At 40.9% G+C, this 15682-nt stretch overlaps 1 protein-coding gene across 3 annotated transcripts in view; it reads left to right on the top strand.

The window, feature by feature from the left end:
- The window catches only part of IFT81 (intraflagellar transport 81), a 37505-nt gene extending 21935 nt beyond the window's left edge, over nt 1-15570 (top strand). For all 3 annotated transcript variants that reach the window (XM_069030812.1, XM_069030811.1, XM_069030813.1), the window contains 8 exons: nt 4650-4799; nt 5763-5891; nt 7009-7098; nt 8048-8134; nt 9465-9536; nt 9626-9711; nt 13161-13206; nt 14134-15570. In XM_069030812.1, coding sequence (XP_068886913.1) covers nt 4650-4799; nt 5763-5891; nt 7009-7098; nt 8048-8134; nt 9465-9536; nt 9626-9711; nt 13161-13206; nt 14134-14316 — 843 coding nt within the window. In that variant the 3' untranslated portion in view covers nt 14317-15570. The remainder of the gene's footprint in view (nt 1-4649; nt 4800-5762; nt 5892-7008; nt 7099-8047; nt 8135-9464; nt 9537-9625; nt 9712-13160; nt 13207-14133) is intronic.
- The last annotated feature ends 112 nt before the right edge of the window (nt 15571-15682 follow it).

Here is a 15682-nt window from a genome sequence, read left to right as displayed (position 1 = left end):
GCTGGGATATTTTTAGCCCTTTACACAACCCATTGTACTTTCCAGAGTCCAGCACAGGGCCCCAAGAACATCGAGTTTCCCAACGATTCGGAGTTGTCTCAGCTGTGCTGAGCTGCAGGAGTGGGAATTAGTCTGGTTTTGAGAACCTGGCATAGAAATCCTCCCACTTTGTTCACAGGTGTGTGAGGTTTGCATATGCATTTATTTAAGGAGTTTAATCATTTTCCATACAAATGCTCATCCGTGCCTACCTGCCCCTGGGAAAACAAGACAAACGTTTCCATTTGCAAACAGAGAAAGCAGCCTCAGACCAAAAATCTTGTCACTTTTCCTCAAAAACTGCCAATCCACCTGAATCTGCCAGATTTTTGCTGTGGGAAGCTTCCTGTCACCTGAACCAAACCTGCAGAGATTCAGGGAAACCTCCCAGAGCTGAGCACTCCTTCAGCACCCCCTGCCATGGATAAATGCTGGTTCTCACTGATCTGTACATCTTCCCTGAGCACTGAAAATGGGTTTTCATTATAAATAATGGGATTGATTCAAAGTATTACTAATGGCTGCTTTAATACTTCTTGCAAGCAGAAGCAAGCATTCCTAGAAAATGCTAAGAAGGAGTTTTCCTGGCTGAGCTGTGCCATGAGCAGACTGCAGGATACTTTTATTTTATTAGACTGAGGTTCTACTGCTCTTATCTTTTAGAATCCTGTCCTTCAATGTCTGAGTTATTAACTCTGTCCAACATTGGCTGTACTAGCTTAAATTTAGAGCCTCTTAGGAAAAAAGTATGGAAAATCTGTCATTTTCAGGAACTTTTCCTAACTGAATTTTAGTACTTTGGACAGTCTGTATCCATTAATTAGTCTAGTTAGAAATTAAAACATCTGTTCCTCAGTTCTTAATGAAAACAGATATAGTCAGCTAAGATTTCCTGCAATTATTGTGTTTATGCAAATAATTTTCTTAACTAAACTGTTTATTTGGAACCTTGTTTAGTTATGTGTTTCATAAAGAAACACTTTATTTTTACAATTAATACTTTATTTTCTGTAGTACTTTTGTATGAAGAATATTTTGATTACAATAACACAATCAAATTGCTGCATTAATCCAGAAAATACTATTTTAAAAGATTTGACTCTGAAGTGAGTGATTTATCTGTGATTTGTTCTTTTGAGTAAACAGGCTTATCCATTTTCTCCTTTAATGATAATCTTGGAATAAGAACCTTGTGAAAACTTCTCCTGGGGCAAGTGTGAGGTTAAAGGAGATGAGGTGAGGAGCTTGTAGTGAAAGGCCAAGGCTGACACAGAGGAGCTGGGCTCTGGTCCCAGTTCTGACCACAGAGGGCACGTGGTCACCAGGCTGATATCCTTTCCTGGAGGGGGATAACCTGCCAGGCTCTGGATGCCCCTGGAGAAGCCATTTCAACACCCCAGATTTGATTTTTATTTAGAACTGTTATAATAATTACTTCACTAAGTGTGGAGAGACTGAATCTGGTGATACCAACCTCTTCCAGATTCTAATAAATGGAGAAGCATAAAGTAGGTGCATTGCTGGATTCTTCCAATAAAAATGGAGCATAATCCAGGAAATCTGTCCAGGGATGGTGGGTGCTGTGGGACGTTATGTGAGAGATCAAAGTCCTGTTTTCATTCACCATGTTCCATAATCTGCATTCCATGCTTGTTATGTTACAGTCCCCCATAAAAATAGCCAAGTGAAAAGGCAGAATCTTTGCTTGCTTTCCCTTGGATGGTTTTTGTGTCTCCAGGGGCTCTAACTCGGCTGACATGAGCTCCAGGCTGGTTTGCTTCAACTGCTCCCTCTGTGCCAGCACTTGGTTCTTGTCCAGTCATTTAATCTTTGAAGCTGAAATAACTGCTTGTGTTAAATTGCTTGAGAAAGAAAAGCTACTGGTGGACGTGGCCTTGACTGGAACATCACTGCACGGGCAGATCCATGGGAATTCCACAGGATGAGCCTGCTGAGTTTGGACACAGGGAGCAGTTGCCTTGGTCTATGGGAAAATGCTGCTGCTCAGAAGTGGATTCCTTTGGTTACTCAACTTGAAAGTGATGTGGCCAAACAATGTTATTTCTCTGTGAACTATTCAAATGATTTAAAAGACCTTTCACCACAGTAAAATGCAGTGTTTTGTGGCATTGATTTCTCATGTACACATGAGGTGTATAAAGCCTCAGAAGCAATGCTCACACAGATGAAAAACATTGGTATTTTATATTTTCTTTTAATTTTTGGAAACCTATGAAATGATTCTCAGCTTTTAGGCTGAAGAAACCTAATTTTGCTGTAAGATCCCTAGAAGCTCCTGATTTAAGTAGAGTCAAATCTAAGAGCTTGGCCCTGGATCTAAAGGAGCCTTCAGTCAGTGAGATTTTGAGAGGCTAATCTGTGCTGCCCTTGGAGTAGATCAGGTCTTTTGAACATTTTGCCAAATTATTGATTGATTTTCTACACTGATGATCATTTTCCTACTGTTGTTTATAACTGTTTTATGTTGTTTGCTGCAATAAAAGCTGTGTGAAAGGTTAAGTTTGCTTTAAAAAGCCAGAGATTGTGCTGACTGACATCCACCTCCTAAAATGAACAGATTTCAGTTGTCACTGTGAGCAAGTTGTAGTTCATTTTGGATGAAATTTGTATTATATAGTCCTAAGTTAATCAACTAATAATAGAACAGTGGTGGAATTGGTTCGTTAATCAACAAGATCCTTTGACTTCCATTGTAAAATACATTATGCTTTGAATATTGAATATGCAAATACTCTACCTCCCACTCGAGCTATTTTCAAGACCTTAAAAGTGAAGAGAATAATAGTTTGCTTTTCATCCTGGGATGCACTGACAGAAGATTGTTCAGATTTGATAGCTCTGTGTGGTCACATATTAATTTAATCCTTTACCTCGTTCTTTCTTATATTCCACTGGTCAAATGAAATGTCCCAAGGATCAAGACAGATGACTGTGCTTGCCTTAGATTTTCCTCAGTTGACAGAGATTGTATTTATACTTCTGTAATCACTTGGAAATCACAGAAAGCTTGGTATTGTCTAAGCAAAGAAAGAAAGAAAAAAAAAAAAAGTCTTTTGTATTAACTAAGAGGATGTGATTGAATTTGCTATGAAAAGGAATGAATTTGGTACTGCTGTATGAAATGTGCCAGTAATGTACCAGAGAGTGTGACAGGGCTCAGGTGACCTTGTCTATCCTTGTCCTGGGTAGTAGCAGGATGTAGGATGTTATCCCAAAGCCACACAGAGGCCAATCTGCATAGAGCACATTGAGTAATTTGTGGGTTTGTTCTTTCACCAAAAACGTTTATAGCTTTTGGCTTTAAAAATAGTTCTGGAGCGTAGCAAGAGAGAGGCAGCTTTGGCCTAGATATTGCACAGGATGGCAGATGAACAGGGTTGATTTCATTGTGGGCATTTTGCCCAGGACACTTTTTATAGAACATACAGTTACTCTGGGGGTTCTTAGCCTATGGTCACACTGGGGGTTTGGATTTATTCTGTAGAAGGGAGAGGGATAATTTCACAAAAAGAAAAATTAATGTAAATTCCAAAATTTAAGTTCATTTATGTTTGAATTTCAAGCCTGTATCAGTGGGAGTGGGATTAATTTTCCTTCTGGGGCTGCCTGGTCTGTGCTCCCTGCACACACTGAACTCCTCCTCATCCAGGAGCCTTCTGAAACCTGTTCTTACATCATTTACTCTCATAAATTTTATTTGCTTTCCATCTCTGGATCAGAATGCATTTTTGAGCTGTGATTGGCATTTACCTCATAGCTCTCATGTAAAATCCAGGAATAAGAGCTAAGATTGCACGACAGATGGAAAATATTAAGGCACAGAAAAATCTTACCTGTTTGTTTCAACCCCTGGTACTTGTGTTACAAATTGAACACACACAGGTTCAGGTGTAAATTAGCTAAGGCTGCTGGACTGTAAGGGTTTTTATTATTTTGCTCAGTCTTTAATAAAAATATAAATTCTCCATTGCTTTAGATTTTGAGTGACATAAATACTGCATTTTTCTCTTTCTATGCAAGGACTCTGCTTTTATTTTCCTGGGTTTGAAAACTTAGCCAGCGATATCATCTAGGTCTGCAGGAGTCAAGGAAAGAGTACAACACGTTTTAACTACTGAGAATATTTTTAAAAGAAATAAAATGTTTTCCCATGTCCTCTTCCCTTCCAATTTTGCTGCTCTCTGTTACCATGTTTTGGTCTGCAAAGCTGGGGCTGTGCAGTGCAGAGCTGGGGCTCTGTTACAAGTGCAAATTACTGCTGCATTAAGTTTTTATTATCCATGACTCCCATAACGTTTTGCAAGGAGTATTTACTTTTCCAGCTGTCAAATGGTGGTGAGCAGAAGGGAGTGATCTCAGGCCTGCAAATGAGTGAGCTGGGACAGAAAGCAGTGGAGCTGCTTTTCTTGATTTCGCTCAGTGAACAAATGCAGAGCTGAAAATAAATAGACCCTGGGAATGCTGAATTCCAGCCCTCTGTTCTAAACACTGCATCTTCAATGTGCAGGACAGAGAGGATAATTACATTTTATGCAGTAAGAGGCTTGCTTGGCTGTAAGTGAAGTGAGTTCTTGCTCTCTCTCCCCCAGTTCAAGCAGTACGTGCACAAGCTCCGGAGCAAGAACACGTTTTACAAGAAGAAGCGACTGGAAATAGCAGAAATTACAGCGGAGTACGGGATCCTCCAGAGGACGGAGGAGCTGCTGAGGCAGCGCCACGAGGCCATTCAGCAGCAGTTGGTAACACGAGCTCGTGCTGCTCCCCCAGCCCTCCCTGCCCCAGGAACAGCCTTAGGATCACAGGGATGCTGCTTGGGTTATTCTGATGTGTATCCCCTCAGCTCCTGCTGCCCCTGCTGAAGGAGCCATTAGGGTATAAAAGGTACTTCTGCCTGTTGACTGTGAGGCTGCTGCATTTCGTGTCCATCAGGACTGCTCTGCAGCTTCTTTTTAGACTGAGGGGCCTGACCCTGCTTTTTAAAGTTGATGGTGAATCTGCACAAATGCTGCTTAAGGCAAGGCTGGATGCTTAAATTACTTTTTGGTATCCACAGATGTAGTAGGGGCTTAGAGAATGACCAACAGCAAATAGGATCCAAGTTACTGCTGTAAAATATATAGGAATGATATTTAAAGAAAGAGCAGGCAGGAAGGAAACATTCTAACCCCAGAATATTTAGAAGAAAATGCATTTAAATTTAAAACTGGATGAATCTTTCCTAAGCCAGAACAGCAGCAGAAGGGATTCTGCTCTGGATAACTGTAAGCATCCCAAGTGCAGGAACACTCTGTGGTATTTTGTTCCAATCCCTGTATTCTTGTTACCAAAATACTTTACAAAATAATTAGCTGCATCTTCTGATCAAGCAGACAGATTTTACACATTGAACTTACAGAAAGCCTGACCTCCAGCCCACTTTACCCTGTGGAAATTCTCTGTTCACTTCATTGAGCATTGGATGACCAAATATTGTATTTACAGAGAGTTTTTATTGTCCTGCTGTTCAGGCATGAGATAAAATCTACTTTTCTGACAGCTGGATTAATTATAATAAATTGATTAATAATAATCAATTGATTAATAAAATAAATTTATTACAGTACTTACCCTTTTCACTTCTTTACAATATTTGGCTCCAAGAAGGAATTTGCTGTTTCTTGGTTAATGGACTCACATCCAGCATTTATTGTTTGTGTCTGCAGCAAGCAATTGAGGAGAAGAAAGGAATCTCTGGATACAGCTACACCCAGGAGGAGCTGGAACGAGTCTCTGCAGTGAAGAGTGAAATGGATGAAGTGAAAGGCCAGACATTAGATAACATGTCTGAAATGGTGATTTTGGTCTTAAACTATTGTATTTCCTCAGTTTGAGTATCTGGGTCCTCAGCATATAAAACCCAGTTTAATGTTTTTGTTTGGGTTTATAATTTTCCTTTAATCTGTGTTTATACATATATATATATATATATATATATAAATATTTCTAACAAATACATCTGCAAAGATAATCTTGACAAAGTTTACTAGAATGTGCATTTCTTGTCTTTAAAATCCTACAAATAAAAGCTTCTTTTCTTCCCTTCAGAAACTTTAGGGATATCAAATCTTCTTGTCTTTGAATTTTTACTTTTTTTGTGATTTCAGAAGTGGTTTCATATTTTTTCTTATTTGACACATTATTTGAAAGAGACAAATGGTTTGAATCTGTAATGGAGGGTTTTTCTAAAATGTTTGTAAATCACTGGAGTTAAGCATTTGTTGATAAGATACTTAATATGCTTAAAGAGCTAAATAGCTTGTCTTTTTCTCTATAGCCTGATTTTCAATTGTCCTTAGAACTGTCATGTTTTAATTTACCTGCCCACATAGCCATAGAAGCAAGAATGAACTTGAATTTCTAATTAGAAAATATTATAAGAGAGCAAAAAGCAAAATAGCATCTTTTTAACTCAGTAGGGAAAATAAAATGGTGTAACTAAAATAGAATTACTCTCAAACAGAAAGGTGGATGCAATTTGAATTTTCAGTCTAAATATGTCAAAGTCACTCAGTTTTAGCATTTTCAAGCTTTATTTAACCTAGGCAGGTTTATTTGTTTTCTTAAGGATTTCTTCCTTTCTCTGAGCCCCTTCTGTGCATGCCCTTCATCTCCCCTACTCCTTCAGCTCTTTGGTGTCTGGCACAGGGGCAGTGTCCTGGACTTTTCTGGGATGTTCTCAGTTGGAACAATGGGAGCAGAATTTGCCTCATTTGTGGGAATGACCCCACTGCCAGATGGACTCTTTCCCTTATTTAATTAGGCCTGAACTTCAGTTACATAATTAAGGTTTCATCACACATTTTTTCTCTCTGTATTTTGGTTTACTTCCCTTCCTTTTCACATTCCTAATTACATAAATGTACAATTAGGGTCACAGAGTTAATGAATATTATTTTGTCCCTTTCTCAGGTGAAGAAACTGAATGCCATGGTGGCAGAGAAGAAGGCAAGCCTTGCTCCCGTCATCAAAGAGCTGAGGCAGCTACGTCAGAACTGCCAGGTTTGTAGAAACACTCCTCTCTTTCTCTGCAAATCGAGTCAAACCCCCAAATAAATCCAGCTTACAGATCTCTGAAGTGGTCTATAAGGACATGATCAACTCTGGGGGAAAGCTGGAAACAGCAGAACTTGTCAACAGCATTTGCAGCAGGCAACATGCTAAAGGTTGGAATTTGTAAAAGCTGACAGTGCAGGCACAAAACTTAGTCCTTTATAGCAATTTAAAAAATTACTACATCATGGGAAAATGTGAAAAGTCATAGTTCAAACCCAAAGCAAAGTTAGTTTCAGATTAGTTGCAAAGCTATTTCAGTATTTCAACACTGATGATCCCAACCAACACTGTCCTTTCTGAGTGGATTGCAGATAAGTTCCCATCCAAATGTTGGATACATTGCTCCAATTCCTGCATTAGTTTGTGGCACCGACAAATTTGTCCATTTGTTTTCAAAATTTTATAGAGAGCTGGAAAAAAAAAAAGTCTTTTGGGTCTACAGCTGCCATAAGTTGGCTTGTTACCATGGAATTAAATAAACTGATGCATTTATCTATCAATGAAATTTCCAGAAAACCTGCATTTAATGGTTCCATTCAAAGTGTCACAGATGAAATCCAGCGAAGGGGTTGATTGTGCACAACTGTAATTGAAATTTGGCTTTTCATAGGAAGCACTTATATTGATCCTTTCTCAATGTCTACTTTTATAATTATTTGTTCTTTCTTCTTGCAAATACAGCCTTGTTACCCTGGCAGGGTAAAGCCATGAATGTGCTGTACAGAGGAAATTTCCCTCCCTCTGATCCCCAGAATGTGAGGGGCTTGGTGGCTTCCCTATGTAACCACAACCGTGTGCCAGTGAGGGTCACACTCCTGAGTGTGCCAGGAGCTGGGGCTGGTGTGTGAGTCAAAGGAAGATTTCATTTATGTGCCCTTTTGCCCTTTTCACCAAGGAATTAACTCAAGAATGTGATGAGAAGAAAATCCAGTACGACAGTTGTGCGGCCGGGTTGGAGACCAATCGCTCGGCCCTGGAACAGGTGAGGTGGGGCTGGCTCCTGCTCATGGATAAATGCTGTGGTACAGTGTTCCCCTGCCTTCCCTTGGGATGTGGAAAGTACAAATCCAGTCAATGAGTCACTGTGACCCACAGGTCATGCCTGAAGCTGCTGTGTGGGGTGGCTGCAGTCACACAGGTCCTGAACAGCAGCAGATGGACTCAGGGTGCTTCATCCAGCTCTGATCAGCAAGGATGTGCATCTGCCAGAAGTTCTGCTGCCCTGGACAGTATATGTTAGGGAAGAATTTGAATGTAAAATAAAGATTAATTGGTCAAGACAAATCTTTACATCCATTTAGCAGATTCACTGCATTAGCAACAAATTCAATGGATAATTAATGACTGAAACTGGTGGCAAGGAGACTTCATTAAATGGGACTGTCTTGTATTCCTTTATCTCACTCCATCACTCTGTGAATTTTGACTGGGCTTGGTTTCTCAAGGCCTTGCCCACAAAGGAATATACTGCAAGATAAACAGGGAGTACCTTTAAAGTGTGGGTGGATATACAGAGTTATTTTCCTGCTCTAAAAGTTCCTCTGTGGGGTCCTTCACACCAGATGGACCTGGTATGAAATGGACCTTCCAAAGGAACTATTCTACAACAGCAATCAAGGCTTTTTTTTCTTGGCAGACAACTCGTAGTTATTTTCTAGCATGTGGTGACAATCACATCCACTCACTGAGCTGGACATGAGTTGAACTCAGTTTTCCAGCTGATGGTCTGAAAATCACACAGTGACAGAGCTCTGGAATGGCAAATGCTGTGCAGCCTGGAATGTGTACAGGAATTCCATTGAGGGTTTTTTTGGATGGACCATTTAGAGATGGGAGCAACCCACTATCTCCATACTCCTCCTCCATGTAATTATTGACTGCTGATTAACATACTATTGGCAAGTCTAACATGCACTTTGCAGATGTGTTCCAGGAAATGCTTGTTCACAGCTGTGCCTGGCACTTCAGATGTGCTGAGGAACAGGAGTCTTGGCAGCACTGCTGAAGAGTCTGTTAAAAGTCAGGCATTAATAAAAACCTGTTAACAGCCATTTTGCATCTCTGACTGTGACTGAGGCTGCAAATGTAAAGCCATTCAGTTGTCTTTCACTTTAAAAGTGACTTGTGAGAAGCCCAAATTATATAAACATTTGAGAAATTATCAATTCAGGATTATTATTATTATTATTATTATTATTATTGTTATTGTTATTATTATTATAATAAACTCTCATGGTTTATATGGCAACACAGGGCATCTCCTGGGAACTTTCAGTCACCATATCCTTTGGAATCTTACTCTTTTCCCACAGGAGGTGAAAGGGCTTCTTGAGGAGTGTGCCCAGGAAGAGAGCAACTACCATTACATTAACTGCATGAAAAGGGTAAGAGCACAAATTGTTCCCAGTGAAATGAAATAGCAATTATAATATATACACACATACATATATTTAAATGGTGGATTTCTTCACAGACCCTGGAGATCCAGCTGCAGCGTGCCAAGGAGGAGATGAAGGCCTATGTGTCCCCAGACCCCCAGGAGCGGCGCAAGGCGGTTCGGTGAGCGGGGCAGGGTGCTCCCCTTGGGGTGACTTGAAGGAGATTCACAAACTGAGGCTGAAGTCAGGAATTTTCTCACTGGCATTTGGACCAGAGGAGTTCACCTGATAAATTTAGAAACACTATAATAATCTAAAAATAAGCATCTCGGATTCCAGCCTATACTGCTGTAAACCTACAAGTTCTCTCAGACATACCAGATTTGCCCTTCTCATTGGAGGTTCTCAGCCTGGGATAGGGCTTCAACTGGCAGCCCCACACTTTGAGGATGGTTCTGCACCATCCCATGAACCTCCATCCTTACCCTCAGTTTCACTGACTCCAGTAAAAAGCCACTTCCTTCATCCTGTGACTCTTTCAGGACCCCTCGCCTTTGACTGGCAGGGAGAGAAACAGGAAATACTATAAATTGAGCTGCTGATTATTTTTGATGTAGTTTTCTATTTTAAATAGAAATTTTTCCTGCCAAAGATGGAAATGTTTTCTGAGAATGAGATATTTCAGATTCATTATCTGTGCTAAGAAGTCTAAATGTTACCATGTCATAGAGATTTTTTACACTTAACTAAATATTTTTTTTAAAGTATCCTGTTGAAAATTTTGTGTATGTTCAATCTTCTAATACAACGTAAAAGCTGAAACAAAATTCAGGCAACAGTCAACAAACTGTTTCAAGATTAAGCATCAGAAAAACCCAAAACATTTATAATTTCCAGTTGGTAAAAGTGTCAAAATACCCGGGGCTTATTCTTCATAATTAGTTTTTCAAAATTTCAGAATATTGCATGAAATAGAAATTCTGTTTTCCAGAAAAGTAAATCTTAGAGCCTTGTTGTCAACAAAATAATCCAGTTGGTGTCAGTAGCTTTACAAGGTGGTCTTTGCTTTCCCACCACAGTATTTCTCAGTCACAAAAACATTTATCAAAACAGTTTTAAAATTGGTGTTTGTTCAATTTTATGGCTATTGACAGGGAAATTGTCAAACAGTGAGAAAATTCCAGGGATTCTCTCAGGGGAATCCATCAGACCCTTCCTGAAGCCCCTTGCACTGGTACCAGTGGAGCTGCATCTCCATGTTCTAGAACAGGAGGTGGAGATCACCAGGAAGTGAAGGACCAGAGTAACATCCATGAGAGATGACCTTCTGCAAGGATGTGAGGCCTGGGAATGTTCAAACACTGTATGGCAAAGAGTGGTAAACAGTGGAAAGTAAGAGTAAGAAAAGAATCAAAACTACAAATATTGGGGAGGGAGAAGAGAAGGACAAGGAGAGAGAAGGGGATGGAGGCTGAGAGGCCTCTTGCTCCATCTCACAAAATAATGGAAGGCTGTAGGAAATAAACATTTATCTAATAAAGGAATGATGAAACAGCAAAATTAAGCAGAAGGATGAACAGATAAAACCTTAGTGATGATGTGAATATTCATGAGGATGAGGAGCAGCTGAGGCAGCGGGGTCAGACAGCAGGGAGTGGGAGCTCAGGTTGGTTCACTCCAACTCAAATACTTGGGAATTGAACATCCAGGATATGGGGATTCACACGGAGCAGCCGTCAGAGCCCAGTGCTGGGATGGAGCACGAGCCCAGCTATGTAATCCCAGGTATGGTGAGGGAATGTGAACAGGCTGTTACCCCTCTGTGCTGTCCCCATTTCACTTCCCAACTGTGGAAATTATCCTCCCACAGGGACCAGCCACAGTCCTGACCTTTCTAAGAGGTCACAGTGCTGTCTCATTTCAATGAGTTACAGCAAAGTTCAATAGAGACATCTTAGCAAAATATAAAATGAGACGATTACATTTTTCTCTAGACATCCCTTTAGAACCTGAATGTATTTTTCAGCAAGCACTGGAATGTAAACGGAGTAAAAATGAACCATAAATAGAATTGCACTTTCCTAACAACATATTGAACAAAAAATGTCTTAATTCAGACCCTCTTTATTGAATATAAACTCTCTGTTCCGTGGAGTCACTTGTTAGGAATGTGAAAAGTTAATTTTCTTTTCTAAAAATAGAAAGTTGTGGGGTTTTTAACAAAGTTATTAAGTTACATTCTTTCCAGTCATCATTATAAATAGTAAAGAAAAACTTACTAGGAAAGACATAAAATCCTCTGATGATTACTTTGAAAACTCTACTTCAAAAAAAAAAAACCAGGGTGTTCTGGAGGCCAAATGTGTGAGAACACGTGCTGTGTGCCAGGGCAAAGAAGCAGCTTCAGCCTCACCTCCAGTTGGGTGAGGATTGCTGAGATCAGTGGGACAACACAGCACCTGGAGCAGCCTCAGCACAGCTCTGATCTGTTCTGGCTGGAATTGTCCAAGAGCAAGAGATCCTAAAGTGATCCATTCCTGTGGAGGCAGGACCAGCTGGCCCGAGGCCCAAGTGCTCCAGTTAAAGTCCTGGAGTACTTGGGAGAAAGGGAAGGAATAAGGGAATGTGATGCCTTGGGTCCACACAGCTGCTTTCGCGCTCCAGGAAACCTTCATGCTCTGGCATCATGAAGGCTGAAATTTCTTTCTCAGAATTAGGATTTCTCTATGCAAAAGTCATCTGCCCTGAGCAATTTGAAAAGCTCTTTAAATGAGCTGGGTTATTTTGAATTCCACTAGCTGACTCTCACACACAAAGAATATAATTACACAGAAAATACAATTGATTTTTTTCTGTGGCTCAGTGCACAGTTTTTTTTCTATTGTCACATTTCAAAAAAACTAAAGATACGTCCTAGTGCTGTCTGTGGACGGTGCTGTTGTGGTTTGCATATTCTGTTGTCAGGGGTCATGTGTCAGCTTTGGGTATGGCAGAGTGATGTGGCCACTTGATACAGACAGGGGTGGACAGCCAGGGCTTTCCGTGCTGAATGTCAGCATTAACACTTCTCGGCCTATACTGAGGCCCTGAAATGTGAGGGCTGTTTTCTGGGAGAGGAACGTGCAGCATTCCCACTGCACTCACTGGACTTGTCAGACCTGGGCTGAAATGCCATTCCCCCTCATTCCTGTACTTTCCCACTCATTCCAATGCTGCATTCACAGCAATTAAGGGCTCTGGGTCTGTAAAGTCTGACACTCGTACAAGCCAGGCCGTGGCTCACCTCGGGATGTCACCAGGATTAAATGCATTATAAAAGGGATCAGGAGTATCTCATCTGCATGGTCTCACTGTTGCCTTCAAGCTGGAAGGAGCAGTGATCATGCCTGCTTCAAAAATGTAAGAGACCTTAGCCAGTATCACTTTTCCCAGCTGCACAGCTGAGACAAGGAGATGTGATCCTTCACATTAAAACGTGTTGCCCAATGACACAAATGGGCTTTTTTGTGTTTCCTCTTCTGTCTCATTTATGAACCTCCCAATACTTCCATTATTTTCCATGTTGGCATCATTATTCTGTCCTGTTACACAGAACCAAATCCTGATAAAATCATTTTATATTTCCTTTAGAGAACAGTATACACGAATCATCCTTGAACAAGAAAACCTTGGGAAGGTAAGAATGAGGCTTTTACCTCGTACAGACATTGTACAGTTCATAGTTTTGTGGGGCTTATTCCCAAAGGCTGTGGTCAGTCTTTTATAAAAAGCATAGTGCAGCCTACAAAGAAAATTCCATCACTGCTGGCATTGGTAACTAATACCCTGGAAAAGGATCCTGCTCCCTCCTCAGGGCTTGATTTCCTGCAGGGAATAGCACAAGCTGCTCTAAGGGAGAGGCAAACAGCTCAGTGTGACAGCACATTCCCTGAAAACCGTTTGGATAAGACCCTGAAGCAGGGGCATAACGAACTGTGCCAGCTCAGATTTTCTGTTGTATATAAAGCAACCTGTTGAAGACAATAAATTCTGAACCTGTCAACCTCATCACTGCTGCTAAAGGCCAGGGGATCAGCAGCATCAGACAAAAGCAGTTGTCCAGTTTTAATCTTGTCTGAAGCTCAGATCAGCAGGGACGAGGTTGGGCTTAGCAAGTCACACCAAACAGCTTTTATTAATTTCCTTTTCTCAGTAAGTCTGAGTGATTTTTACAGGTCTGGGCTGCCACTATTAATAATCAGGAGGGGGTTTAATTGTAAAACATTGATTTCATGTTACAGTATCGTGATATGAATCCATTGTGGGTTGTACCTTGATACTGCAAGAGCTCTGCATGGAAATGATGTCAGATTTTTAGCATAAGTTCTCAAATAGATAAGATTAATATTCAGACAGTTAAAAACCATGGAAATAGTTGTCAATCCATACAAAGATCTAAATCCCAGGTGTTAATGCATTTAGCACTTGCAGGGTGTGTTATCAGTGTGAACAAAACAGTATTTCCATAGCATATAAAAATCTCCGTCATTCCAAGCTGCATATGCAAGAAACTTCTATGGTGTAGAGCTGTTGCAGAAATCTGATATTTTTATATTTTTAACAGAAACTACGAGAGAAACAGAAAGTTGTACGGGAAAGTCACGGGCCAAATATGAAGCAAATGAAAATGTGGCAGGACTTCGAGCAATTAATGGAATGTAAGAGAGAATGTTTTCTGAAACAACAAAATCAAGCAGCCATTGGTCAGGTCATTCAGGAAGGAGGTAAAGATAGGCTTGTATTATGAATTCTTCCTCCTGATACCCACATGAAGTAGGAATGTTAAATACTGTTGCTTTCATCAATTCTACCATTTTTATACGTGGTTTGGTTTTGGTGCATAAACAGAGAGAGCAAAGAACCCTTCTGGAAGCTTTTGCTCCACTGTTTCAGTGACAATGTGCCATGGTTGGAAGCTGTTGGGAGGGCTGCACTGGGGTGAACCTGCTCGTAAATCCGTGTTTTATGAGGCTGGGAATGGCACGCATCTGTAGGGAGATCAAAGGGAAACAAATCCTTCTGCAGGGTCACAGAAAACTCCTGTAATTGCTCTGCCTCTTATTCTCTACCGCTAAGGTTACATTTTTGCAAGGCCTAGGACTTGATACTGTATAATTGTGGCCCTCCTGGCTTGGCCCTATCTGTCCCTATTGTCCTTACCCAGCCAGTGTGGCAGCAGGAGCGGGGCCGCTGTCGCCCTGGCCTGAACACTCCTGGTCATTCTTTCCTTGCACGGTTGGGCTCAGCTGATTGTGCTTCCAGGAGACACCTCACTGCTACAGCGTCAGGAGTCGGCCTGGAGAACAATCACTTGGATTCTGAGCTTTTTCCATTATCTTTTGTTGCTGTTGTTTTTAACAGAAGTATTTTTCTTGCATATTTTCCTCCTTCACATTTTCTGAGTTGCCTGTGTGAAAATGTAAAGGGAGCTCGGCTGAAGCTTTCCCCAGGGAGGAGTTTTGAGCTGTTTTGTCTGCACAGTGCAATTCCAAAGGGATTACACAGCCAAAGAGGGTCATCCCAGGGCTGGAGGTTATCCATGGATGTAGATATGGCCCAGTGGTTGTTGCATCTGGCCTGGAGTGCAGCCCTGAGCTGTGAGCCACAGGCAGCTGTCGCTGCCCTCAGAGGTGCCCCATGGCTAAGCCGGGGGCACAGGGATGGAGGTGAGGACTGAGAGTGTCCCTCACACGTCACCATTCTGGATGAGCAGCTCTTGGCCCCCGGCACAGATCAGCAGCACAGAGATAATTAATGGGACCAGAAATCCTGCTGTTCTCCTTTGGCTTACTGGATTCCTAGATAGGTTGGTGGGGTTTTTTATAGTTTTTCCTGCCTGAAGTAGAATGTCTTTTCAGGATATAAAAAAAAGTAATTTTCCTTTCTTTGATACCTAACTATGAGATCTTTTGCTGGTTTCTATATCCAGAGAGTATGGTAATTATAGAGTTCCTGGTTTGCCTTTGCATTAAATATATTTGTTAACAGGACTAAAATAAAAGCTGGCAAAACTACATTTTGACTGTATGGTATTCTTCATTTTTTACATTTTTTAGGTGAAAGAAGGAAATTGTTGGTGGCTGGGCCACAGGAAAAATGGGTTATTTAATGAC

This window comes from Aphelocoma coerulescens, chromosome 15 (genome assembly GCF_041296385.1).
Source record: "Aphelocoma coerulescens isolate FSJ_1873_10779 chromosome 15, UR_Acoe_1.0, whole genome shotgun sequence".
Lineage (NCBI taxonomy): Eukaryota > Metazoa > Chordata > Aves > Passeriformes > Corvidae > Aphelocoma > Aphelocoma coerulescens.
Note: the sequence above shows the minus strand (reverse complement) of the source record. Positions and strands in the feature narration are given on the sequence as shown.